This window comes from Wolffia australiana, chromosome 16 (assembly GCF_029677425.1).
Source record: "Wolffia australiana isolate 7733 chromosome 16, ASM2967742v1".
Classification (NCBI taxonomy): Eukaryota; Viridiplantae; Streptophyta; class Magnoliopsida; order Alismatales; family Araceae; genus Wolffia; species Wolffia australiana.
Window position 1 is genome coordinate 3,783,538 of NC_135850.1, and position 26,817 is coordinate 3,810,354.

At 46.1% G+C, this 26,817-nt stretch overlaps 5 protein-coding genes across 5 annotated transcripts; 1 reads left to right on the forward strand and 4 right to left on the reverse strand.

The window, feature by feature from the left end:
• Positions 1 to 7,568: 7,568 nt before the first annotated feature.
• On the reverse strand, positions 7,569 to 8,386 carry LOC144713446 (uncharacterized protein At3g17950). The gene is made up of 2 exons (XM_078587997.1): positions 8,210 to 8,386; positions 7,569 to 8,133 (listed from the first exon to the last, which is right to left on the reverse strand). Exons 1-2 carry the CDS (start codon positions 8,282 to 8,284, stop codon positions 7,696 to 7,698), a joined length of 513 nt encoding a protein of 170 aa, XP_078444123.1. The 5' UTR covers positions 8,285 to 8,386; the 3' UTR covers positions 7,569 to 7,695.
• A 2,316-nt stretch (positions 8,387 to 10,702) lies between these two features.
• On the reverse strand, positions 10,703 to 11,286 carry LOC144713445 (21 kDa protein-like). The gene has a single exon (XM_078587996.1). It carries the CDS (start codon positions 11,284 to 11,286, stop codon positions 10,714 to 10,716), a length of 573 nt encoding a protein of 190 aa, XP_078444122.1. The 3' UTR covers positions 10,703 to 10,713.
• A 20-nt stretch (positions 11,287 to 11,306) lies between these two features.
• LOC144713444 (endoglucanase 8-like) lies at positions 11,307 to 13,051 on the reverse strand. The gene is made up of 4 exons (XM_078587994.1): positions 12,838 to 13,051; positions 12,360 to 12,767; positions 12,197 to 12,289; positions 11,307 to 12,131 (listed from the first exon to the last, which is right to left on the reverse strand). The coding sequence occupies exons 1-4, from the start codon at positions 13,024 to 13,026 to the stop codon at positions 11,367 to 11,369; spliced, it is 1,455 nt and encodes a 484-aa protein (XP_078444120.1). The 5' UTR covers positions 13,027 to 13,051; the 3' UTR covers positions 11,307 to 11,366.
• A 4,443-nt stretch (positions 13,052 to 17,494) lies between these two features.
• LOC144713439 (Outer arm dynein light chain 1 protein) lies at positions 17,495 to 22,867 on the forward strand. The gene is made up of 11 exons (XM_078587991.1): positions 17,495 to 18,158; positions 18,245 to 18,502; positions 19,442 to 19,684; positions 19,770 to 19,919; positions 20,000 to 21,045; positions 21,396 to 21,469; positions 21,554 to 21,635; positions 21,717 to 21,842; positions 21,925 to 22,031; positions 22,183 to 22,343; positions 22,547 to 22,867. The coding sequence occupies exons 1-11, from the start codon at positions 17,613 to 17,615 to the stop codon at positions 22,763 to 22,765; spliced, it is 3,012 nt and encodes a 1,003-aa protein (XP_078444117.1). The 5' UTR covers positions 17,495 to 17,612; the 3' UTR covers positions 22,766 to 22,867.
• On the reverse strand, positions 22,837 to 26,563 carry LOC144713442 (O-Glycosyl hydrolases family 17 protein). Its single transcript, XM_078587992.1, has 4 exons — positions 26,380 to 26,563; positions 23,405 to 24,667; positions 23,251 to 23,278; positions 22,837 to 23,173 (listed from the first exon to the last, which is right to left on the reverse strand). Exons 1-4 carry the CDS (start codon positions 26,546 to 26,548, stop codon positions 23,011 to 23,013), a joined length of 1,623 nt encoding a protein of 540 aa, XP_078444118.1. The 5' UTR covers positions 26,549 to 26,563; the 3' UTR covers positions 22,837 to 23,010.
• Between the last annotated feature and the right edge of the window lie 254 nt (positions 26,564 to 26,817).

The window sequence follows — 26,817 nt, forward strand, 5'->3', positions numbered from 1 at the left end:
GGAGAAGCAAGAAATTCTACGGCTTATCGTCCGTAGTGCATTCCCATGGTCATTTGCCGATACACAGGAATTCCAACGAACATGGCAACTCTGAACACAATACATAATAAACATGTATGGACGATGGGAAATTAAGGAGACTGGTAGGACAATATAAACCCAACTAAAAGTAGTGATTGCAAATAGGTTCAATGACGTACACCGCGTGTCGATCATGGTGGACGCCTGGACTACTTCAAATGGTTATTCCTTGTTAGGCGTAACCGGCCATTGGGTCGCTGCAGAATGGAAACTTCAAGAGCACATGCTTGGCCTATGTCATATTCGAGACAAGCATGATGGGGAGACAATGCGCGAACTCGTCGTTGAGGTCATAGAAGATTTCAACCTTCAATCAAAGGTGTGATAAACAATTGGAAGCTAAGGGGGGGGGTGGTGAATTAGCTTATCTACTTTTAATTTGCCTAAATTACTTTTAAGATTCATTGGACTGTCGCTCACCTTCTTTCTCTCGGACACAAGATTTACTTGGTTCCTCGATCCGCTAGTGATCGAGTCAATCCAAGCCCCCCCCCTTCGAGTCCAAATTAGGACTCAGGATAACCTTACTAAGGATCCTCCCTTGTAAGGCACCCTAACCCAACTCACCGAGTTGCCTCTGCAGAGGAGTCTTCCGATGGTACGTCACGTCCTTTGGTGTACGAGCTTCACCCCCCAATCGCCTTCAGGTAGACCGTCACAAGCTCTTCCTCGTACGTCCACTTCCCTCGTCACTGTCACGTCCTTGGTGCCACCAACGTCACCTCCCTGACTTCTGGATCTTCAACACCTGTTCAGATTAGTGGAAGAAACGATATACCGCTCCCCGTGATTGATCAAAGGTCAATCACTGCTCTCAATGATGTATGAATGATCAAACACACTAAGATTCAAATGTGATATCAAGATCAATTCTGAAAACCTGTCTCATAATTACTTTCAAGATCAACAAATCAATTCCTCTTAATCACTTTCAAAAATAATATCAATTCCTCTTAATCACTTTCAAAAATAATATCAATCCCTTCACTATCCTTCACAAAATCTCATAAAAATCACCACTAAATGATTGTGGAGAAACTATCACCCTATTCAGTAAATGAATGAATGATGAAAATGAAAAACTTCCCTTGGGAGTCGAGAAGCACAAGCACACAGATTGCAGGGGAAGAACTTCACAAGAGGGAGCACTTTCTTCTTCAAAGAGGAGCTCAAGAGAGATGGTTTTCAAAGTGGATCCCTCAACCCTTGCTCTGAAGGGGTATTTATAGGGCTAGAGGGGTAGATTGTAATTTTCTGAGAATTTTAAAAAAAAATCAAGCTCAAAAGGAGCTGTAATTAATTTTTTATGATCTTTCAAAGTTTTATAGAAAGTTTCTTTAATTAAAAAATTAATTATAGTAATTAGTGCTAATTAAAGTAGTTAGGTTTAATATAGGAAAAAATATGATTTTTAGAAATGACAAATGAATTTTGGAAAGTCAACCGTCGGACCCGACCTTTGGAATAAATCGAATTTTCTAATTCGATTTATCGGGTCTGAAGTGAGTTAAATATAGAAATTTTATTTCTATATTAAAGTGCACACATGGCGCACTGGTCAAGCGCCACGTTGCCAGGGCGGAGGTCGCGGGTACGAATCCCGCCCTCCCCGTTTTCTTTTTTCTTTATTTAAACTTTCTACTGCGGACCCGACCGCGGACTTAACTGGTTAAGTCCGCCCGTCGGGTCCGCCACTAAGGCTAATGGGCACCGCCCATTTAGGCCTTATTGGGCCCTTTATAACCCAAAATAAATCAAAAAACAAAAGTGATTAAAAAACCATTTCTAATCACGTTGCCAGGGCGGAGGTCGCGGGTTCGAGTCCCACCCTCCCCGTTTTCTTTTTCTTTATTTAAACTTTCTACTGCGGACCCGACCGCGGACTTAACTGGTTAAGTCCGCCCGTCGGGTCCGCCACTAAGGCTAATGGGCACCGCCCATTTAGGCCTTATTGGGCCCTTTATAACCCAAAATAAATCAAAAAACAAAAGTGATTAAAAAACCATTTCTCATTCAATAAAAATTCTTTTAATTTCTTTATTATTTTTTTGACATTTTAAAATATAAATCAATGTTTTAAAGACACTTTAAAACCTAAAACGCCCTTTATATTATTTAAGACATTTTAAAAACATTTAAAAACATTTTCAGAATATTTAAAAAGCATTTTTAATTATACAGAAGATTTTAACAATTTCTTTAACAATTATATTAATAGCTCTTAATATTTTAAAACACTTTTTTTTAAAAGCATTCAAAAACCTTTAACTTCAAGGAATTTATTAATTTACAAAGTCATTATTACTATTTTAATTTAATGTACATTAAAACACAAAAACCTCAACATAAACATTACAATATAAACTTGTCATTACTGATAATTTATTTACCATTTGTATCTGATCGGGGACCATCGCGTCAACACCGACACGTGACGAGTCCAACCGCACCAAGCTGCTCGTGCTGATGTTCGCAACCCCGACTTCAAGTATTCAGCTTAAGCTTGTTCGTAAATTTCAATCGCTATTTCGTTGTATTTTAATTTTCGTCAAACACTCGGACTGGGCCAATATATTTTGGTCCTCGTCCGTTAAATTTTCATTTGTCATTGTAATGCTCGTCTAGGGGAGACAACGTCTCGCGACGGTTACCTTATCTATGGTCGACCACTTGGCACCCATCCTCCCTATATAAGGCGATGGCATGCCCAAGTGATGTAGGATTTTGAAAATTGAAAATTGAAAGTTTCGTTGTGTCTTTCCCTCTTAGAGATATTAGATAGAATTAGATCAGTAGATTGAGAGTGGAGTTCGTGGTTCTACGTCACCGTCCCTGCCGCCCACGTCGAGAACACTCCGTGGATCACATCGTCTACGATTCCTTCTTCTCTACTGCCACAATTTATTGAGATCATTCAAGAACCCGTGCTCTCTTGAATAGGTCTTGTTCAAGATATTCAAAGAATCGCTTATCCCAGGCGTTGTCTTGAAGATTCGCTCCGTCAACCCCACCGTCACCGCTGTTGTTGCTCCGCCACAGTCGCTGCCGCCGTTGGCATACTGCAGCCACTCACGTCACCCCTGCCGCCCCCGAGCCATCGCTAGTGTCACTCGATTGCGTGCCGCTCGCGCATCCTGCCTGCCTACCGCGCACCCATCTGCGCGCCTGCCCACGCGTCCTTACAAACGCCGGTCGGCCATCCCGCTCGTTTCCCTGTCTCACGTCCGCTAGTGCCGCTAGCCTGTGAACCCACCAATCACCAGTCACCTGTGCGCCCAGCCGCGCACCCGCCGAGCATTAGGCGCCCGCGCATAGGGAATGACGGTGTCAGTCTCGGTACTGGTTTTTTGCAAAAGCCTAAACCTATACCTAAACTTCGGTACGGTCTCGGTTCGGTCAAAGATCAGTTCGGTACGGTAAAACCTATAGTTCGGTCATGAATACCAACTGAAAATCATGATCAAAGTTAAAAAATTAAAATCTTCACAAGTGAATCAATCAATTTTAGAATGTAATTAAAACATTTTCACTATTGATTCACCACATAATCAAAGAAGATTCATGTAAGAGTGTTAAGGGATTTCTATTTCAAAAATTCAAAAGGGACAAAGTTATTTTCTAAATTAAATTTTACATGATTATATATTTTAATAAATACATTTGCATGAGTATATATATTACATTTATTTATTGTTTCATAAAAGCGTCATGGCTAAGTTGGCTGAAGGCTATGCACGCTGGAGGTGTGTAGACCTGGGTTCGAGTCCCCATGGTTGCAACTTAAAATTTTTAATATTTTTACTTCTCTCTTTTGTTTCGTTTTCGGTCCGGTTGGTGGTTCGAACCGAAACCTTTACTGAAGTGTCGATAAAACCATGAAACCCGAACCGACGATATTGGTTCGGTCCGGTTTTACCAAAATTTGGTAAAAAATGGCAAACCTTACTCGCGAGTACTGCCCGCACGCCCCCCGGCGCTCCGGTCCATGTGTCCCCCTGGCACACCCCCGCCCCACAATGCTAGTCACTCTGTCTTCCATGAATTCGTCAACGCCGATTCACCACTGAAGAAAGACGTTAATAGACCAGCGTCATCCAGGTTCCTATCGTCTTTCCCCTTATCTTATTCAGTATTATTGCCTTCTTCAGTGCCATCTTCCTCTATCAGTTCCTCTGTCATGATTTACAAATTCGAAATAAACAGGTTAGCCACCTTTTGTTGAGAGCTAGGATATTCTTTGAGGTAAAGGATTAGTTTACGGATAACGAAAGTGTGAACATTTTTAAGGCGTAAAATGCTCCTTGCGTCCTAGGTATTCTAGTGATTTTGAGGGTCATTGGGAGTCTACTGTGACCCACTGTTCTTTCGAGACTTTATTGGATTGTTCACCCAATCAGCCGTGTTTCTTATTGCTCAACAACGAGTATCTCTAAAATACATTCATTCATGACATCTGGCAGATTTATGAACTCTCCTTATATTGTGTTGTGATACGAGCGGTCGATCCCCACCGACAACGGTGTGAACAACACGACAATGATGCGCTTTCTAGCGATAAGATTGCATGCTAGAAATCCAACATTTAGTAGTGATTGACATTTGCCATGTGTTGCACATGTCTTGAACCTGATTGTACAGGTGGGTTTAAAAAGCCTTTGCGCGACAACAAAGGAAGTAGAGTTGTATGTGTTTGACAAATTCAGAGATCCAATTGATACATTGTATGGACATACCAGGACCTCCCTTTGGGGAGATAGTGACCCGAGTTTGTGAAATAGTAAAGGCTATCTCTCACTCTACTCAAAAGAGGGAAGATTACGAGTAGATATGCAAGCATCTCGCAAAGTCGAGCGAGAATAAGGTGTTGCTAGACTGCCCACCATGGTGGAACTCAAGGTACACTATGTTGCGAGGTGCTATTGATAAGCTATATATTCTCGATCACATGGCGTGTGTGCTCATCTCGACGAGCTCGACGAATTACAACTTAGAGATGGACGAGTAGCTAATGTTGGAAGATTTTTACAACATATTATCAAAATTTATCGAGGAAAGAAACTTCATAAGTAGTTTACAAGGTGTCACCGCAACTATGATGCTTGTCGTGATCAAGACTATATTGGAGCACCTTAACGATGTCATAAACCGATTCGATAAGGATCATATTTTTATCATGATGGACATGTTACCAAGCTCACAAAGGGAATCCATTCGGGATGACATGAAGTTTAATGCGAGGCCATGAAGTTTATGTTTGACAAATATGTGAGTATCATACATCGCAATGAATGCGTCGCAGAAGTAGTGTTTCTTGATCCATCAACAAAGATTGGCTCTGATCGATCCTTGAACCCTTGAAGACTCCATTGCATACCTGCGATCTTGTCTTCATACTTTGCCAAGTATTGATGAACATCCCAATCGAATATGTGCACGAGGCTAGAGGTGGTCACCAACATACTCCTGAAATTGCGAAGGGGATAATGGAGGCCAAATCTAGCATCAAATCCAAGCCAAAAGCAGGACCCGAACAGGAGCATGATGCCTACCTCAATGAGCCTCTTATTACAGAAGGTGAAAGCCCTCTGAAAATGGTGGATGGGCACCGGTGTGTGCGCTTTTACACATCTCGCAAAGTAGGCCATGGAGTACATCTCTGTGCGAGCAACAAGGACACCATCAAAACGACAATTTTTAGTGGGTGGTCAGGTTGTGACACCCCAGAGAGCGAGCCTAGATGTAGAGAGTATTGAGCTGATGTGTGCATTACACTATTGGATGCACCCGACAACCCAACCCGGTGACGAGGACGATGTATCTGCATCTGAAAACATGAGTGAGGTCATTAGTACTTTAATTAATTTTCAAAAATTTAATTTAAATGTAACTCTACTTATGTCCGTTATCATAGCGTACTTTCGCGAGCGAGGCCTGAGTATTGAGCGTCTTCGAGAAGTGATACATGTCCTGCTCTACGAAGATTTCACTCTGTTATGGTTTGAAAGAGATTCTCTCCCTACCTCTCTATCTCTAATTTATTGACAAAAAGAGAATCCACATCTATTCATCTACTTGCATGCATTTCTGACCTACTTTCCTTATTGAATGTTGTCCTTCCTTATCAGCTGTCTTCTCTCTCTTTGCGTCATTTTTACTGTCTTATGTTGACTACTTTCATCGTAAATGACCCCGTCCAAGAAACCAAATTGAGTTTACTTTCACATGCTCTCTTAACTCGTCTCTTCCATTTTTTCCCCTTTCCTGCATGCTTATCTCTCTCCTTTGGCATGCTCGTTTTTTCCTTTCTTTCTTTCTATTTCCTGCGCCCAAATGGATGACTTACCTATCTCTACTCTTTAATTGTATCTTTTCGTTATCTTTCTACTTGTCGATCTTGGATGCCATCCAGCTCTCTTTTGAAGATGTCCTTAGAGTTCGCATACCACATCTTGCTCCTCACCCTTGAGCTGTTCGGTGACCTGATAATTCATCCACAATATAAATTAAATCCATTTTATGTCCCACACTTTAAATTGAAATTTTTTTATGGTGCATATAACAATGATGATGATGATGATAATGGTGACCATAGATGATCGACCAGATGACAACGAAGATGTTGGCTGTTTGGCAGCTTTCATTGATGTGGCTACAAGAATTAGAAGATGATAATGACGATGATAGGTGATGAAGAAAATCTTGGTCTGGGACAGTTTTCATCGGGTGACTACAAATAAGAAGAAGATGACAATGATGACGATAGACTAGGTGATGAAGAACTTCTCACTCTTTTACTATTTTTCTCTCTTTTCTATTTCTTTACTGTCTCCCATCTCTCTCATGGGAACAATTAATATTCCACTGGACTGATGCCTTTTTAGCCATTGACCAGCTATTCTATACAAAGTGTAGTGAATAAACCAATTCAAGGACAAACGTTTTCGAACAACAAGCTGAACAAAAAATTCACAATTAATATTTAAAAAATTATGCATTATATATAAAATAAAAAGATACATATTTAAATCGTCTACTGAGTATATAATTGTATGAAAAAATTTAATATTAAGAAAATATCACAATTTATATTGTAAAAATTCTACAGAATCAACAAAGTAAAATGAGACATATTTAATGCACATACAAATTATACGAACCGAATAGAACATTAGAAAACCAACTGCGGATTTTTATTTAAATGCAAATTTCAATTGGTACAAATTTACACAAGATTTTACAGTTTTCAATTAATGTATTTAATAAATTGTCGTCATCCATAATCCATCATCCGTCCTCCGTCCGTCAGTCATCCGTTCAGTGATCCGTCCGAGGCTCCAGACAACGACGGATGACGTTTTTTGAACGGACGGATGACAAAGAACAAGGAGATAAGACGGATTTCTTTCTCTTCATTCTTCAAGCCTTCCTTTGACCGAACAGCGCAAAATCCGGGGACGTCGACTAACTTTGACCGTCGCCAGAACGCATTCCAAGAAAGCGTTCCCCAAAGGTGTACTTCCAAAATTTAAAAAAGCAGAGGGGGCGAAGCGCGACAGTGGAAATTCCAAGGGGTAAACTGCAATAATACAGACTAAGCAGATCTCCGCCGTCCGTTCAGCCATCGCCGCCGCTGCAGATCCCGATGAGCAGCACCGGCAACCTCCCGAGCGACCCCGCGCTCTCATGGCGGTGATGGCTCCCGCTCGGCGGAAGAACTCTCCCGTTGTGGAACAGCGGATCGCCGCCCACCGCCTCGATCTCCGTCGCGCCGCCGCCGCCGCCGCCGTACAGAAACTGGGCGGCGCCGCCGCTCAGCCGCCGTTCTACCTGCAGAAAATCAGCCAGCGAGGTCGGCCCCATGTCCTTCCCCCGGCACAGCCTCCACCACCCTCTCCGCGACCTCTTCCGCCGCCGCCGCCGCGCGCCGCCGCCCACGGCGGCGCCGCCGCCCGGCGTGGGAGCCGCCGCCGGCGCGGCGGCGGCCTGGTACAGGTTGACGCCCATCAACGTCCCCAGCGTCGTGCTCCGGTCGTGGAAGAAAGAGCCCGTCGACTTTATTGACAGTAAAAATCAAACGAAACTAAATAAGGTTTCGGGAGAATGCGACGAAGATTGGGGGGGAGATCACCTCGGTGTCGAGATCGGAGGATGACGGCGACGAGATGGTCGGCGATGACGGAACGACGTCTCCGCCGCGGTCCATGGCGGCGCCGCCTCCCCCGTCTCCTCTCTCTCTCTCTCTCTCTCTCTCTGTCTCTTCGTTACTGCTCTGGCACGCTCGAGGAGGACAAGGACAAGTTACTGGCTGCCTCGTCACATCAAACTTAATCGCCTAGGGCAACAATGTTGACTTTTGGTCAACTTTTGTATGACGTTGGTGGTCTGGGATCAGGGGACACGTGTCATTCTATCATTCTCCGTTGAATTTTTTTCATCTTATTAATTCGCTTCGATCTACCATGATGGGGATGGAAGTCACAGGGGAAGGTCAACCCACTTCCAACTGACGGGATTCATGTGACCGCTAGAAGAAGCCCCACTGTCACCGGGAAGAGAAGAGAGAGATATATGCGCAGAGAGAGATATAGAAGTAGAGATAGAGAGAGTAAGAGAGAGATACGGAAATAGAGATAGAGAGAGTAGGAGAGATATGAAAATAGAAATAGAGAGAGTAAGAGGGACACATGGAAAGAGAGTTAGAGATAGGGAACGAGGGAGGTAGAGAGTGTAAAGGAGAGATAGGGAAAGAAAGAAATAGAAGAACAAGAGAGAGAGATATAGAGTGTAAGAGAGACAGATATGGACATAAAGATATATAGAATAAGAGACAGAGAGAGAGGGTATAAGATAGAAAGATATGGAAACAGAGATATATAGCGTAAGAAAGAGAGATGCATATTTATATATAGAGTGTAAGAGAGATATATGAAAAAAGAGAGATATATATAGAGTGTAAAAAAGAGATATACGAAAAGAGAAAGAGTTATAGAGTGTAAGATTGAGAGGTATCGAAAGAGAGAGATTTACAGAGTGTAAGATATATATATGTGTATATATATTGAGTGTAAGGTGGAAAGATATGGGAAGAGAGAGATAGAGAGTGTAAGAGAGAGAGATAGAGATAGAGGAAGAGAAAAAGTGAGAGAGAGAGATAGAGAAAGAGTGATAGAGAGTGAGTGATAGAGAGAGAGAGAGATAGATGAGTGTAAAAAGAGATATACGAAAAGAGAAAGAGATATAGAGTGTAAGATTGAGACTCGAGAGGTATCGAAAGAGAGAGATTTACAGAGTGTAAGATATATATGTGTATAAATATATTGAGTGTAAGATGGAAAGATATGGGAAGAGAGAGATAAAGAGTTCAAGAGAGAGAGATATATATAGAGAAAGAGAAAAATGAGAGAGAGAGAGATAGAGAAAGAGTGATAGAGAGTGAGTGATGGAGAGAGAGAGATAGATAGAGAAAGAGTGATAGATAGATAGATAGGTATATAGGTAGATAGGTAGATAGGTATATAGGTAGATAGATAGATAGATAGAGTGATAGAGTGATAGATGGATAGATAGGTAGATAGATAGTGAAAAGACGACCAATCCTCGCTTTAGAGTAGAGAGATTAAGAAGGAAGAGAGAAGAGTGAGAAGTGAGAAGAAGAGGGAGAAGAGGGAACAAGTAGCAAGCTTAAGATCTCTTTATTCCCATGCCATAATGAACAACGATTGGTGGATTTATATAGGATAGGTTCTAACTAAATACAGTAAGTTTCTCTTAGCTGTTGGCACCAGGTCGAACAGAATAGGCCGTTAGATCTCTTCAAACCATGGCCGTTATAACTTGTATAACGGCCACGGATCCTATCAATGTTTATCCTATCTATGTTTAATCATAAGCTTTATTGAATCCTATTCCATGTTTAAACTTATATGTTTCCTATTCCTCTAATCTCTAGCGAGTACAAGATAGATTCATCATTACTTTCTAATCTTGTTTAGGTGCCCTATCGGTCTGTCGGCGAGCTGCCTTCGTCTTCAGATAGATGGATAGATAGGAAGATAGATAGGTAGATAGATAGATGGATAGATAGACAGATAGATAGAGAAAGAGTGATAGAGAGGGAGCGAGTGATGGAGAGAGAGTGCGCAAGTGATGGAGAGAAAGAAAGAGACAGATAGAGAAAGAGTGATATATATATATAGAGAGAGAGAGAGCTAGAGAAAGAGTGATATATAGAGAGAGAGATAGAGAAAGAGTGATATATATATAGAGGGAGAGAGTAGAGAAAGAGTGATATATATATAGAGGGAGAGAGTAGAGAAAGAGTGATATATATATAGAGAGAGAGATAGAGAAAGAGTGATATATAGAGAGAGAGAGTGGGAGAGAGAGAGAGGGAGAGAGAGAGAGAGAGAGAGAGAGAGAGAGAGAGAGAGAGAGAGAGAGAGAGAGAGAGAGAGAGAGAGAGAGAGAGAGCCCGTGAAGGGATGCGCAGAGAAACGGGCAAGCAGAAGAGACCAAACAAGATTCACGAGCAGAAAACCAGAACGTAGGCGACGGGGCATTCACGGGGAAGAATCCCATCCATCATTCCATGCCCCCCCACACCCTCTCCCCAAATACACTCATGCACTATCATCAGCGCCTCACGCCCACGAGCCGGTTCACCAGCGCCAGCGCATTGCTCGTATACTGCCTCGCCCGCCTCACGCGCCGGACAACGTCCCCCCAAACCACCCCCCCCGCCCCCCCCCCCCGCAACCCGTCCGCGCACGTCTCCTCGTCGGTCAGCGCCGCGCTCATCCACGTCTGCGCGTTGCTGACGTGCCACGCCACGTCGGTCCCCCTGGCCGAGCCCAGCAGCCCGATCTCCGCCGCCGCCTCCCTACTCAGCTCCGCCGCGTCGCCCAGCGACTCCGCGCAGTCCGCCAGCGCCGCGGCGGCCGCGCCGTCGCCGCCGCCGCCGCGGCGTAGCCGCCCGACGTGGCTCGACACCGCGCTGACACGCACCAGGCTGAGATTGGCCGCGAAGTGCGCGATCCCGGTCGGATCCGCCCCCCCCGCCGCGCAGACGTACTCTTCGAGAGACGAGTAGCAGAGAGAACGGTACAGCGCACCCGAGCAACTCCTTCTCACAAAGTCCTCGCAGCCTCCTCCCCCCGCTGCAACTCCCCAGAGAAACACCGCCATTACCAACCCCTGCATCCTCATCTTCTCGACGAGCCGAGCTCTCTCTCAAAAGAAGGATATATAATAAAGAGAGAGAAATCGATGGGTCAACGGATAAAGTACTACAAGGCGTGGGAGGAGAGATAGGCGAGGATGCCGACGAGAGGGGCGTTGATGTATGTGGTGGGCTCCGACTGCTGGAAATACGGTCTGGAATCCGGGAACCCGTCGGTGGTGTTCGGACCGCCCACCACGGCTCCGATAAGCAGATTCGGGTTCGGATCCTGGCTGAGGTAGAAGGCAGTCCCGGCCTTGCAGCCGATAGGCGAAGGATGGGTCCTCACGGAAGGGATAGAGCTCCCCCGGTGGTGTATCCGCCTGGGGAACTTAGCCCCGTAGCCGACCATGAAAGACAGGCCCAAGGGGTTATCCCCGAGGATGTAGTCCGCCTGGCGCTTCACCAGCCGGCGGAGCGCCGCCGGGGTGACCGGCGCGCCGCCGCACTGCACCGCCGCGCCGGCGTGGCTGAGGTAGTTGGAATACGCGAGGAGGAGGAAGGAGAGCGAGGTGACGTGCTGCATGTTGCTGCCGCCGGCCTTGACGAGCAGCCCCCCCGGCGAGTACTGCACTTGGGAAGTGGACAGCCCCGGCAGAAGCGAACACACGAAGCTGTTGGCGTTGTTCTTGAAGGACGCCAAGTAATCGGCCTTCCCCATGAGCACCTCCTTGGAGATCAACACGTTGATTCCCGCGTGCTTGTTATCCCACCCGAACTCGTAGATGTTCTCGCCCGCGCCGAGAATCGCTTCATTTCGGAGAATGTACTCGCGGTACTCCCGCCGCCGGCTCGCCTTGTGCAGCCACGCCGCCGCCCAGAGCAGCTCGTCCTGTAATTCCGTCATCCGTCATCCGTCATCGTAACAACAACGGGGTAACGGTGAAGTGGGCTCACCTTGTACCCGTCGAAGTCGCAGTAGAAGGGGCAGACGGCGGAGCCGAGGCTGCTGCTGTAGGCGCCGCGGTACTTGTCGGCGAACTCGAAGACCTGTCAGGGGGGGGGGGGTTACGTTGAGTGAGATAACGGGACGGGACGGGGAAGGGGGAAACGGGGGGACCTGAGCGGCGCGGTCGAGGAGGCGGCGAGAGTAGGGGGGGTCGCGGAGGCGGAAGACGAGGGAGGCGGCGGCGAGGGCGGCGGCGGACTCGCCGGCCACGTCGGAGCCGGGGTGGGCCCGGGTGACCTTGTAAACGGACCGAGGGGTGTCCATGTCCTCGGGCCGCTCCCAGCAGGCGTGGTCGCGGAAGGCGTCGCCGACCTGCACGAAGACCGTCTCCGGCACCGACGTGGCCTTCAGGATGTAGTCCGTGGCCCATCGGACGGCTCGCAGGGCCTCCCCCAGCTCGTCCCCCATGTTCCTCCCGAAGTCGATCACGCTCCACGACAGCAGCGTCGCGGTGAAGGCCATCGGGAAGCCGAACTTGACGTTGTCGCCGGCGTCGTAGTACCCTCCCGTCAAGTCCACCTGCGCGATTATCACAGCATCAGACGGCGGAGAATGAGCCACGCGGAGGGAGGGGAGCGCGTCCACGTACCCCTTCGGCGGCTCCGTCGCGGAGGGCGGAGTCCCCCCGCCACGTCAGGCGCTGGTCGGCGGGGAGCTTGCCGGAGCGCTGCCCTTCGAAGAACAGCAAGCTCTTCTTCAGCGCTTCGCGGTAGTCGTGGGCTTCGCTAACAGTTAGAATTAGAGCAAGAAGAAGAAGAAGAGGAAGAAGCTTGGCCATGGCGGAGGGGGAAGAAGAGGAAGAGGAAGAGGAAGGCTGTTAGTTACTTGGGGTGTAAATGTCGTATATATGAAGGGGTTGGGGGATTGGCCAATGGGAGGAGGCCACGTGGTCAGACTGACACGGTGAGTGACCAGTCTGGGGGAGGATCTGGACGGTCGATTCACGTGGCGACCGTTGCTTTTTCCCTCGCCTCCTATTTACGCGTCGGGTGCGTGCGGCGGTTTGTTTGGGGCAAATTATTACAGTGACCGTTGAAGGCATATTTGGCGGTGGCGCGTGGGAAGGAATGGGGCGGAGATGGAGATAGAAAGAGATGGAAATAGAGAGAGAAAGCGACGGAGATAGAGAGAGAGAAATAGAGATAGAGAGATAGAAACAGATAGATAAATAGATAGATAGATACAGACAGAGAGAAGATGTAGAAATAGAGATAGATAAACAGATAGAGAAATAGATACAGAGAGAGAGAGAAGAAGAATGAGATGGAGTGAGAGGGAGAGAACGAGAATGAGATAGAGTGAGAGAGAGAGAACGAGAATGAGATAAGAGTCAGAGAGAGAGAGAGATGGAGAATGAGATAGAGTGAGAGAGAGAACGAGAATGAGATAAGAGTCAGAGAGAGAGAGAAGGAGAATGAGATAGAGTGAGAGAGAGAGAACGAGAATGAGATAAGAGTCAGAGAGAGAGAGAGATGGAGAATGAGATAGAGTGAGAGAGAGAACGAGAATGAGATAAGAGTCAGAGAGAGAGAGAAGGAGAATGAGATAGAGTGAGAGAGAGAGAACGAGAATGAGATAAGAGTCAGAGAGAGAGAGAGAGGGAGAGAGAGAGAGAGAGAGAGAGAGAGAGAACGAGAATGAGATAAGAGTCAGAGAGAGAGAGATGGAGAATGAGATAGAGTGAGAGAGAGAGAACGAGAATGAGATAAGAGTCAGAGAGAGAGATGGAGAATGAGATAGAGTGAGAGAGAGAGAACGAGAATGAGATAAGAGTCAGAGAGAGAGAGATGGAGAATGAGATAGAGTGAGAGAGAGAGAACGAGAATGAGATAAGAGTCAGAGAGAGAGATGGAGAATGAGATAGAGTGAGATAGAGAGAACGAGAATGAGATAAGAGTCAGAGAGAGAGATGGAGAATGAGATAGAGTGAGATAGAGAGAACGAGAATAAGATAAGAGTGAGAGAGAGAGAAGGAGAATGAGATAGAGTGAGAGAGAGAAAGAGAATGAGATAGAGAGAGAAAGAGATAGATAAAGGGAGAGAGGAGAGATAAAAAGAGATGGAGATAGAGAGAGAAAGAGAATGAGAAAGAGTGAGAGAATGAGATAGAGATAGGCGGAGAAAGAGAAAGAGATAGAGAGAGAAAGAGATAGATAAAGAGAGAGAGGAGAGATAAAGAGAGATAGAGATAGAGAGATAATGAGAGTTAGAGAGATAAAGAGATACAGAGAGATAAAGAGATAGAGAGATAATGAGATAGAGAGAGATAAAGAGATCGAGAGATAATGAGAGTTATAGAGATAAAGAGATAGAGAGAAAGATATAGACAGATAACGAGAGATAGAGAGAGAAAGAGATAGATAAAGAGACAGAGAGAGATAAAGAGATAAAGAGATAGAGAGAGAGATATAGACAGATAATAAGAGATAGAGAGAGAAAGAGAGAGATAAAGAGAGGAAGAGATAGAGACAGAAAGAGACGGAGATAGAGAGAGAGATAAATTAATGTAGAGACAAGGGAAGTGTTGCGGCGGCGCAACCGATGAAGTCGACGGGTCTACAGTGCCGCCGCCGTACTGTTTTGCGCTTTACTCCTCGTCTCGGTATCCTGATATTCTTAACGTCGAGTTGCTGACCCAACTGCCGCTTCTCCTTCTCTTTGAAAACCACGCTGCAGAAGCTTCGTAGTCTCGTAGACACGGTTTGAATGACGGTTTCGGTTTATGCCTTTATGGGAAAGAACGCAAGCTATGCCCAGACACTTTAATTCAAAGTCGAGAGTGATAGTAGTTATCATTTAGGTCTAAAGATGGGTAACGATTCCGTTTTCTTCGTGGATTCACTACAAAATGAAATTACCAAATTTGGTTCTTAAAACCTGAAATATATTTAGTTTTCATTTAAAAGGTGGTAAATGTAGCATGTTTTCATGGATTCATTACAAAATTGAATAAAATTTGGTTCCTAAAGTAGGTTCTAGAGACCTTAAATAATTGAAGTTTCCATTTCATGGTGAATAAAGATGGCGCCTCAAACTGCACATAGGCATGTGCAATTATGTGTGAATGTATAAGATAATTTGTTTTAAAACAATTATTGCCGGGAGAATGACACAGCCAGACTGGACCGTCAGTCAGTTTTTTTAGTGCCAACAGAATGTTTGATCATGGGAGAAGGTATTATTATCAGATAATAACATTATAATATTATTCATCCCTCCCACTCTCCCTCTCTCATTTTCTCCCTCTCGCACTCTGTCGTGCTCGCCCTCTCACTCTCCCCTCTCTCAACCTCGCCCTTTAATACTCTTCCGGTCTCGTCCTCTGTGCCGCTCTCTCACACTCTCCCTCTCTCACACTTCTGTCTCACCCTCTCCCTCTCCTGTTTTCACACTCACTGTCTCTCTTCCTCTCTCCTTTTTCTAGCTCTGATGTTGACTTGGCAGAATTTTCCATAAAGTCGCTTAAATATCTAAAATGATTGACATAGACTTTAACATTAATTAGTCAACATGACCAGGCCAAGATAGAGACCGGACCAAAACTGAAACCATACCGAATTTCATGTCTAGGTTTTTGGTAAAACCAGACCTAGACACACTGATGCCAGACGTCGTTGGTGACGTCGTCTGACGGGTAATTACCTACGGTAATGAAACTACGTAATGAAGTGGTCCTTGGTGGGTGTACGTGCAGGCCCAATTCGTGGGGTTTTCCCGAGCTCCGAGCTCCGGGGTGGGCGACCGATGACGGTGACGGTGACCTCCTTGCCCTCCATCTGGCTCGCGTCTCTCTCTTTCTCTTCTTCATATGTGGCTCTTCTCTCCATTTCTAAGTCATTCGTTCATTCATCTTCCTCTCATAATATGCCATTCGTCTATATTTATATCTTGCTCTTATTTCTCCCCATCTAGCTCTCTCCTCTTCTCTCTCTCTCTCCATCTCCCTTGCCCTACTATTTCTACATCTCGCTCCTCTTTCACCCTATCTGGCTCACTACTTACTATCAAAATGAAAGACGATCGATTATCTACCCAAGAAGATAGAGAGTCCCACGTACGAAAAAAGGTCACAAATGGAGTTGAACCAAAGAAATGGGAATAGACTTTATCATTTAGCGCAGGTATACACTTGAGCACTGCGGTTCGGGTCACTGCAATTCTGTTACTATACTAAATAAAGCTGGTCAGGTGTCCTCTACACCCCCCTCATTGCTCTATCTTTATATCTTGCTCCGCTCCTATTCCCTCTTGCTCTCCTCTCTCTTGTGTTTTTATTTCTATGCGAATTGTGCGATGTTCGATGCAAAGTTACACACTGTGGACTTCACAATAGGGTGATTTGTGTCACTGAAATTTTGCATAACTTAGGTGCTTGACGCAGCATAACTAGGAGAGCCATTTGGACACACCTTTTTATAAGGTCAAGTGACAAAATTTCCCCAGTATATGCAATTTATTACCTCTCATTTTTCTTATATATTTTTTGATAAAGGCAGTGGATCACAAACAGAAGGTTGACGAATCCTGCTAGGAGACTTACCCCAAAATCGGTGCTGTCAAAATTTTAATAAATTTATATATATATTTTTTTGTACGCCCATGAATTACAATCTGATGGTAAAGTTTCGGATCATCTGGGATGTGGACGGTACAAAGTTCGTCCCGTCCTACGTCCCAATTTTTAGAGTTCCGTCTAAATCGTCCCGTCCAGGTTTCGTTCCGTCCCATTTTTTTTGTCCAAGTCCCGTTGCGTCCAAGAAATTCTCGTTCCGCCCAACGTCAAGGGACGAAACAGAGCGTGCGTCAGCATTAGACCACTCAGAAATTGACGCTTGGCGCAGCACGAGTGTCGACCAGGTGGACACGTTACTCGCATAGTGTACTCCCGCAGGACGAAATAACCGTCCCGTTCCTCGTCCAAGGCCCCAGACGGGACGGTTATTGCGTCCATGGACAGAGCAATCGTCCTGTAAGGGGACAGGCTGACGAATCTTCGTCCCTTCAGTAGTCCAAGGCCCCAGACGCGATGGTTACTGACTCCACGGACGAAATTATCGTCCCGTCCCCGTCCCTACACTTATACCTTGACGGTAACCGTTCAAAAGAGACGGTTGATAGCAACTGCTCGGAGACTCTCGGGACGGGACGGGACGGAGCGGTGAGGTTTCCTTTCTGGACAACGGACAGCCCCCCGTCTCGAAGCACCAGACGGGACGGACAACGAACGGAAGATAAAACGGCAATTCGATAACATAGTCCGCCGGAACAGCCAACGACTCTCCAGGGGAGAAGCAAAGGCTGCCACGTGGTCGTCTTCTTCGCGAAGCTCCCCGTCGGGAAGGGGGGGAAAGAAAACAATAGAGAATGGTCGTATGGCGGGAGAACAGACCATCCGTACAATCATGGCCGTTCCCGTCTGGCCTCTGCGGAGATGCTGACGTCACCAGGTGGCGCGGCTTCCTCGCTGTAATGGCGATCGTGACCGGCGATCGCTACCTCGATTCTCTCGTCAGGTTCGTGGAGAGGAACGCGGAGCCGCTCGTCGACGGGAGCTTGACCTTGAAGCTCAATCCGACGGGGCTCCGCTACGTTCAATCTCGTCTCGAAGCCCTAGAAGAGCTCGAGAGGTTGATCAATGGCGCGCCGGTCGATTATCTGCGCGCTTACGTCTCCGACCTCGGCGATCACCGCGCATTGGAGCAGCTACGGAGGATCTTGGAGCTGCTGACGTCGCTCAAGGTCATCTCGGTTCTCGATCCGCCGTCCAGGGATCCGACGCCGCTCTCTCTTCGGCCGTTTGCGCGGTTGAAGGTCTTGGAGCTTCGAGGCTGCGACCTCTCTTCGTCGTCTGCCAAGGGATTGCTCGAGCTCCGACGAACACTGGAGAAGCTAATTTGTCACAATTCCACGGTTTTATTCAATACTTTTTCCCCCAATTTTGATTGGCTTTTCTTTTTCCCCCAATTTTGTTTATTGATTTCGTGGTTGATTTTTAGGACGCGCTGCGGCATGTGTTTGCAAGCAGACTCGTGGAGATCAATTACAGTGCCGCTTGGAAGCGATTGACGTTTGTTTCTTGCGCTTGTAATGGGTTGATTCTCATGGATGAGTCGTTGCAGCTTCTTCCTGCGGTGGAGACGCTGGATTTGAGCAGGAATAGATTTGCAAAGCTGGATAACTTGCGGAAATGCCATAGGCTGTCGTTTCTCGATCTCGGGTTCAACCAACTGCGGACGGTCGCGTCTTTGAATGAGGTGAAAATTTATTGTTCTGGCTTTTTTAATTAACTTTTAAGAAAGATGTCGATTGTTTTCTTGTTCTGTAGTTACGACGCCAAAGAACACATATTTCAACTCCATTTTCTCGGCGCAAAAAAGCTCAGATATTCTTTTATATGTCCACAATTCACTCCTTGTTTTTGCTCTTGATTTTCACCATCAATGGCATTCAATGGGCTTGATATCAACTTAATTCCCTAATTAACAACATAAAAAAATATATCACGATCATTGGAGAACATATATCAGTACCCCCATTTAAACTTCTACAGTTCCTTGGGTTTCTGAAATTATAATCGATTTTCTCTTCTTCTATTTGTTGGCGCCGAATGAAATTAATTCGGGCCTGTCCTTCTACCTTGTCGCCAAAACTGTCCTTTACTAATAGAATTTCCTCCTGAAAAAAATCCTTTTCCTTTTTGATTACATGAGCCTTTCCATGAAATAAGCAAACATTGAGAACATAAAATGTGCGCACTAAGCGGCGTAATTTGATTATGATATTTGTAGGACTTTTGTGGAATCCAACTGTCTTAAAAGTTTTATGGTATACGGAAATCAATGGAATGATGCATTCCAGAAATAGATTAAACGCTTGCTCATGCGTATTAATCCATAAACCCATTAGTTGACTATTATCTAGTCACTGCTGATCGGTGATTATGAAACCATCAAATATTGACGATGTATTGTAGAAGAAATACAACTCTCTCGAATCTCGTGAAAGTCTATGTTATTATTAATATCGGTCTTACGCTGTATATAAGTGTTTTCTTTAAATACGTGTTCGACACTCCTTTTATTTTAGTTTATTTAATTTCTTGAGATGTTCGCTTATTTGGGTAGAATATTTCATCTTATTGTAATGATATGTCAAGTGCAAAAGATTTTTTTCTTGAACTTTTCATGTTTCAGGTCATTTGTCCCATTGTCAAACTTGTGCTTCGGAACAATGCCCTTACAACATTGCGTGGGATTGAGAATTTACGAGCCGTCCAAGGGCTAGATCTATCATATAATTTACTTTCAACCTTTTCTGAGCTCGAGATCCTCGCCAGCCTTCCGTCCCTCCGTAATGTGTGGCTCGAAGGAAATCCAATTTGTTGTGCACGGTGGTATCGTGGACACTTTTTCAGCTTATTTCCAGATCCTGAAAGAGTGAGTCTCCGAAATTTTATCATTTGTCTTAAAATTCTAATTCGGATGATATTTATTTTGAATTAAAAAAGAAAACTTATGCCAGGTCAAGCTAGATGATAAAGGGATTAGCAGAGGGGAATACTGGGAGAGACGTGCAATTATTGTAGGAAGGCGTAAGCGTCCCGCCGGACATGGATTTTATATCCCTGTTAACATGACTGCTGATGATGGAGATGGCATCATGGCGGCTAGAGTATGCTCTTTTTGTATTCATTTTTCGTCAATTAATACCAGTTGCTTATTTCAATTATTCTCTTTTTTTAATTAATACAGAAAAGACTCTCTCGCTTAGCGTCCATTCAAGATAAGAAGCAAGCGATATCTTCTTCTTCAGAAGACGTTGACCTGGAGGTCAAAGATGACAGCGCTGACGAGGAATCACAAATTACAGGCCTGATAGGCCGTCCAGAATGCATGAAAAAAGATCAGGGTGATGCAGAAAATTCTGAGAGGGTTAGGAATTCAAAGACGTCTTTTGTTCGAGATAAGAAGGTAAAAGTAAGGAAACGTCCGCTGCCCCTGAAGAACTTTTTGAATTTGTCAAAAGCAGATGATTTTAGAGATAAGAGTATCTTGAAGCAGCCTGTTGAGAATTGCGACGAGCCAAGCTCACTAGCAGAAGTGAATGAAGATACTGTGAAAATGCAGCACTTGAATTCTTTGGATGCTATTCAGGACATCATATCCTCCCGCCAATCTTCTCTAAGTTCTGCATCTCCTCCACAATACCGAAAGGATATTCTTCATCGCCGGCAGAACTTGGAGGAAAAGTTTTTACAGATATCAGCCGACCCATCTTTCTCGACATCATCCGAGAGTCGTTCTGGCTCCAGTGATGACGATTCATGTGACTCCATTGACTCTTGTTTCGAACACATTCATGACTTGTCAGATAGTGAGGAAGAAGATCTCCCTGTTGATGCCTCTAACGGTAGGATCGAGCGACTAGCTGGAGTTCTTATTGAAGAAGATTACATTAATGACCATAATACGAATCAAGGTTTTGAGGGCCAAATAAGAGGTAGAATGAAGCTCGATGAGAGGTTAGATGTTCTCTCTCAACACGAGTCCCTTTTATACACAATGCAGAGTATAGAACAGATGACACTAAATCAGATGCATGATGAAATTGAGAAGCCACTAAAAGATCGTGTTCAGAATGTATTCCTGGAGGGAAGGGTGAGCTGTCTTAATGATTTTGGTTCACAGACTGGGAAACAAAGTTTATTGAATCTTAAAGATAATGAGGTTTTTGGTTCCTGGCGAGGAATCGTCTTCTGCGATTGGGTATTAGAGGAAGAAACAAGCTTCAGGGAAAGGTATTGCGTCTAGGCTAATTCTGTTAATTATCTTTTTTCGGTTGCTTTTGAGGAAGGGAAAAAATTTGGCTGGACCTATGCTGATACTCGCATCCTTATTTGAATATTAACAAATGACCATTATTTTTTGATGAGTGCTTTTGCCCGCCAGCAAAATCCTGAAATTTGTGTTTTGTTGACTTACCACCTTTAATTTTTTCACACGAATGTTAATATTTGGTTATACCTATGCTGATGCTCTCATCGTTTCTTAGATAATTCACCAGCCACCATTATTTTTTATTCAATGCATTGGTTGGCTGGCAACACTGATTTTTTTGGTTTAATTTTTTATATTTTGTCCTTTACAGGAGAGTAGCAGTACTTTTGAGCGATGAACTAAAAGTGTACGTACTACTCGTCAATGAGACACACGAAGGACGAGGTGCGTTTCCCTGATTATTTTTTTAGATTCCATATCCCATGAATTTATAATTTCGATGACATTTTATCCACGCGCTTTTTGCAGGCATGATTCCTAGAATTGTTGGGTGCCACCTGTTGGACGAGATCGTAGAAATCGTGATTGGGCTGGAATCACAAGCTCTAAGGTTTGGTTGAACGACAAAATTTCTTGGGACGAGTCTAATGACCTCAATCACATAATCTTTTTTTCTATTGCGATTCATTAGGGTTAATCTTGAAGATGGCGTGGCATATGTTTTCTTGACGAGGAGCGCAAGTAAATTAGATAGGTTGCTCTCTCTCTTTCATGCTCATGAGTCAAGCGGCCCTAATCGTAAATTTCGAATAAAATGGTAACGCCCATGAACTTGATTAATGTCTATCTCTGCTATTTTATGAATATTTTTTTGAAAAGATATAAACTTCAAACGACAGTTGGGAGCAGGTCCAGGTCCACTTATTCGACCAGGATATTTGTGGGGGTGTGAAATTGAGCATCTATTTCTATGCAGTGCCCAAATTGTATCACAATGATGACCAAGGTACATTATGTTTTAAACTCTGATTCTACATTTTACTACTCTTTGAACAGACATTATGTTTTCTAATTATTATTTTTGTGCGATTTAATGTTTTGTCGGAGTTTCTCCTTGGAACATCTCTCATCCAAGCGTACATTTTATTTCATTGAAGGGGAGACGTGGCTTTCCAGATCGCTTTTTCTGGTCGAAGGGCATTTGTGTCTTTGCATGGAAAATCTTGCAGACTTTGGAAAATCTCCTGATGAGTTCTCTTTATCAAATCCATACTTCACTCTTCATTCTTGTTGGCCCATTGAAGGCATCTCCAAGATGGTAACATTCTGTCTATTTGTGCTATAATTTTTCATTTTTAATCTATAACTTGGATATATAAATGTAAATTAAAAACGTGATCATTGTTGTTTTTTTAACGTGGATTTTAAATTCTAATTTGAAATCATATTTACTTTTGCATGCATAATCAAAGCTCAGACTGGATAATAATTAGATTTGATGACGTCAATATTTATTTTCAGGAGATTGAAACCGACCAGTGCAACTGTCTCACGATGACCCTGGATGAATCCAGGGTGGTAAAGAACAGCCGCACGCGTCGTGGGCTTCCTAAAGTGACGTGGCAGAAGCCGGAGCTTACGTGGAGGCTGAGGTGGACTTCTAAAAAGGCGCTGCGCAGCTTCGTCGCCCTCATCAAAGGCCTCCACGTGGAGCTTGCCACGTCACCCAAAGGTCGGTAACTGTCTCCTCCATTCATTCATTTGTGCATCCTACTCCCCGCCACCTGTTCTTTCTCTCCGTACGCAATAAATGAAAAAAGTAGAAAGTAGAATGTTCATAAATACGAGTTACGACCTCCCCCTATGCAGCAAGGTCCCCCAACAAAATAGGGAAGAAGAAGCCCAACTTCTTCCCCCCTCCCCTGCCAATCAAGAAAAACATAGAGATATATATATTATATATATATCCCTCATCCTTGTTATATTCACTGTCTCTGCAATAATAGAAGAGACCAGAGAATAATCCCAGAAACCCAGAAGAGACCCGTCAAGCTTCCGCCCAACAGCGGCGGCGCCGCCCCCCCGTCCGTCAAGTTCCCCGCCGGCGCCACCACCGTTCCGTTGATCCTCGTCCCGTTCTTGCCCCCACTGCAAACCACCCACCCATCACAAATCCGAAGGAAAAAAAAAACAAAAAAATTAGGAAAAACCAGCCTTTCTCTCACCTCCCGGGGAAGACGCAGGAATCATGACCTGCAAGAAGAAAAAAGTCAACAACAAAGCAAGAAGAAACAAGTCAACAACAAAAAAGTCAACAACTTGTCAAGAAGCAAAAGAAAAGACAAGGAATGAATCCCCCCCCGGGGGATTCTTTCTTACTGGGGTCGGTGGTGGTGATGGCGGCGACGCCGTTGAAGTAGCAAGTGCCGGGAGCCATCCCCATGCGCTGGTAGTAAGCGGTGAAGGCGTAAGTGGCGTGGGACTGGACCGTGTCCGGCTCGTAACAGGCCTGCCCCTGCAGCAGAGCGCTGCAGTCCACCTTCCCCGGCCCGCACGCCCAGTCCAGCGCCGCCTGCAGCATCCTCTCGTCGGCGCCGGCCCGCGCCACGCAGAACGTCTGGCTGGCCGTGTCGTTGGCCAGAATCTCCCCCGCGCCGGTCAGGTGCAGCGCGTAGGCGGGCCGCCCGCTGGGCTCGAACAGCCCCCAGCTCCTCTCCGACGCCGGCCCGGGCTTCAAGTCCTCATTGTACAGCTCGTAGATGTACGCGCTGACCGCCTCCCCCGGGTGCTTCGGCGTGCCCCCCCCCCCCAGCACGCGCTTGATCAGGTTGCTGTTGTACGTGGCCGCGTTGTCCGCGGTCGCGTCCGGCTCCCTCCCCGGGTCCCCCTTGGCCGGCCACCCTGTCTCCGCCACGAGCACCGGCACGTTGGTCACGTTCATGGCGGCCATCGCGAAGTAGGCGGCGTCGACGACGGCGTCGAAGACGTTGGTGTAGTGGAGGAGGGTGTTGGGGTCGACGGCCTCCTTGTTGGGTGGCAGCGGCCGGAAGAGCGCGTAGTCCAGGGGGATGACGCCGCCGGCGGCGACATAGTCATAGTAGGGGTAGAGGTTGAGCGCGAGCGGGGCGGCGGTGGCGCGGAGGAAGGCGAGCATGGGGGCGAGGACGGGTGCCCAGGAGCGGTTGAAGAAGGCCTGGGACGGCGGGAAGGAGTCGAGGATCAGGGACGAGGCCTGCGGGGAGATGACCTTCACGCGGGCGTCGAGTGCGGCGGCGACGAGGGCGGCGTGGAGGAACCTCATGGCCGGGAGGAGGACGGGCGCCGCGTTGGGGAGGGCGGCCAGGACGTCGGCGCCGACGGCCACGGCGGTGATGTTGGTGGCGGGGAGGTGGGCGGCGACGTTGCGGGCGACCCAGGCGGCGGCGGTGGCGTTGGACTGGCCCACAGCGAGGAGCTGGTCGTTGGGCACGGAGACCACCACGGAGATGCCCGTGTTGGCCAGCGCCGCTAGCATGCTCGCGTCCGCGTCGTACAGCCGCACGTGCCGGATCTGCTGTGCCTCCAGCAGCGCCACCACCTGCGATGCTGCCGGCATGCCCGTCGCCGCCGTCCCGATGTTCACTCCCACGAACGCCCCCCCGCCTGCCACACACACATTTCACACGTTGAAAGCTGATGACGGATGACGTACATTGGATGACACACATAGGCAACATACTTAAAAGCCAGATGAGGAGAATGATACGCGTATCAGTCTGCCCATATTCTGGATGGCGGATGACGCACATTGGACGACGCAAATAGGGCATAATTAGAATCCAGATGAAGAGAAAGATACGCATATATGTCTACTTATATCATGGATAACGGATGACGTACATTAGATGACGCACATAGGACATATTTAGAAGCCAGATGAAGGATGACACATACGTGTCTACATATAATATGGATGAAAGATGACGTAAATTGGATGACGCACATAGGAACAACATATGAAGAGAATGATTCGCATGTATGTCTACCTATAACATGGATGCCGGATGACGTACATTCGATGAAGCAGATAGGACACATAATTAGAAGCCATACGAAGGATGATACACATACTACTTATATTATAGATGACGGATGATGCACATTGGATGATGCACATAGGAAACACATTTAGAAGCCGTATGAAGGATGATACACGTATAAGTCTAATTAAACACATACACATAAACGTGTACTTGTAAGGTGGATGACGGGTGACGGACACTGGATGACGCACATAGGGCAAAATATTTAGAAGCCAGATGAAGGACGATGCATATATGGCTACCTACAATTTACATGACGGATGACGTACATTGGATGACGCACATTGCCAACATATTTGGAAGCCAGATGAAGGATGATACACGTATATGTTAGCTGGATGATGGATCATGTCAAGCCTCGAAAAGACTTCAAGGAAAGCTAAATGATGGATGACGCACATAAGATGACGCAAATGGACAGATTACTTAGAACGTGGATAACGATGATGAAAATGGTAGCGGCAGGAAAACCTCATCCACTGGATGAAGGATGACGTGAAGGTCCCAAGTCCAGAGAGGATATTAATGCTGGATGACGGATGGGATGTGGCACGGAGAAAATCTATGGCGGACCTGGATGAAGGATACCGTAAATGCTAGCGCAGGAAACCCCTCCTCATCTGTATGAAGGATGACGTAAAGTTTGAAGGCCAAAAGTGGATGACTGATGACGTAAAATTTGAAAAAAAATCAGAGGAGGATGACGGGTGACGCAAAAGGGTATCGACAGGAAAACCTCACCAACGTAAAGGTTGAAGGATGACGTAAAGGTTGAAGTCCAGGAAGGCTACATAAAGATGGATGACGGATGACGTATCCATTAAACTCCAAAAAGTGACGGATGGCGAAAGAAGTACGCCGCAGATAGAAAATCTACTTTGCAACTTGATGACGGATAGCGGAAAGGATGTTGCCCAGAGATTTTCACTTAAAAGCTCAACGCTGGATGACGGCCAGTAACACCACATAAAAAGCCTGACGACGGATGACGGAAAGGCTGAGGGGGACGATTGAAAAACAGAACGAGAATCCATCAACAAATCCTAACCCTAAGGGTGGAAAAAGATGCGAGACTTTCTCGCTTTCTTCTACTAATGATCAAATCCGAATCCGGAGGCGCAGGAATGATGTACAGTAGCTAAATAAATGTCGGATCGGATAAGCGAAGATCGAGGCGACGGATCGTATAAACAGAAGAAATTAAGACAAGAAGTCTGCTTTGATTCAGCGGAGAGTAGATTCGATCGCGTGTAGAATAGAAAGATTCTCAACCTTGATCGGCGGAGGTCGGGGAGGATGCGGAGAGCGCCATCAGCAGGAGCAGGATTAACCGGAGGTAAGCCATGGCGACGAACAAGGAATTGAAAGAAACCTCGGGTTTTATAATGGAGCTCGCCCTGGAGTTGGATGAACAGTCGAGATCTCTTTCCAGGATTCGCATCCGAAATCGGACGGTCAGGAGCGCCCGGGTTTGGGGTTTTTGGGAACCGCGAAGACGCCTGAAAAAAGCAGGGGGCCACGTGGGCCCACGCTGATGTGTCCTCCAGCTGGACTCAACGGTCTAATTTCCCCACCCGTACGAACTGCGTCGCACCAGGCCCCTACGCTTCCAACCTGAATCTGCCACGTGTCGGAGGCCCACTGGGCCAATCTGTTAACAAACTTATCTCGGTTAACCGCCCGTTTGATCATAATATTTACGGGAAAGCC

What these genes read in the sequence shown, in the direction of transcription:
- LOC144713445 (XM_078587996.1), bottom strand. Translation starts at nt 11,286, where the DNA reads ATGAGGATGCAGGGGTTGGTAATGGCGGTGTTTCTCTGGGGAGTTGCA.
- LOC144713446 (XM_078587997.1), bottom strand. Translation starts at nt 8,284, where the DNA reads ATGGACCGCGGCGGAGACGTCGTTCCGTCATCGCCGACCATCTCGTCG. An exon ending in CCTCCGATCTCGACACCGAG is followed by an intron (nt 8,134 to 8,209) that starts GTGATCTCCCCC and finishes CTGTCAATAAAG; the next exon opens with TCGACGGGCTCTTTCTTCCA.
- LOC144713444 (XM_078587994.1), bottom strand. Translation starts at nt 13,026, where the DNA reads ATGGCCAAGCTTCTTCCTCTTCTTCTTCTTCTTGCTCTAATTCTAACT. An exon ending in GCGACGGAGCCGCCGAAGGG is followed by an intron (nt 12,768 to 12,837) that starts GTACGTGGACGC and finishes ATAATCGCGCAG; the next exon opens with GTGGACTTGACGGGAGGGTA. An exon ending in TCCTCGACCGCGCCGCTCAG is followed by an intron (nt 12,290 to 12,359) that starts GTCCCCCCGTTT and finishes CCCCCCTGACAG; the next exon opens with GTCTTCGAGTTCGCCGACAA.
- LOC144713439 (XM_078587991.1), top strand. Translation starts at nt 17,613, where the DNA reads ATGGTCGTATGGCGGGAGAACAGACCATCCGTACAATCATGGCCGTTC. An exon ending in GAAACAAGCTTCAGGGAAAG is followed by an intron (nt 21,046 to 21,395) that starts GTATTGCGTCTA and finishes TGTCCTTTACAG; the next exon opens with GAGAGTAGCAGTACTTTTGA. An exon ending in GTATCACAATGATGACCAAG is followed by an intron (nt 22,032 to 22,182) that starts GTACATTATGTT and finishes ATTTCATTGAAG; the next exon opens with GGGAGACGTGGCTTTCCAGA.
- LOC144713442 (XM_078587992.1), bottom strand. Translation starts at nt 26,548, where the DNA reads ATGCGAATCCTGGAAAGAGATCTCGACTGTTCATCCAACTCCAGGGCG. An exon ending in CCCGACCTCCGCCGATCAAG is followed by an intron (nt 24,668 to 26,379) that starts GTTGAGAATCTT and finishes TGTGTGTGGCAG; the next exon opens with GCGGGGGGGCGTTCGTGGGA. An exon ending in CATCACCACCACCGACCCCA is followed by an intron (nt 23,279 to 23,404) that starts GTAAGAAAGAAT and finishes TTCTTCTTGCAG; the next exon opens with GTCATGATTCCTGCGTCTTC.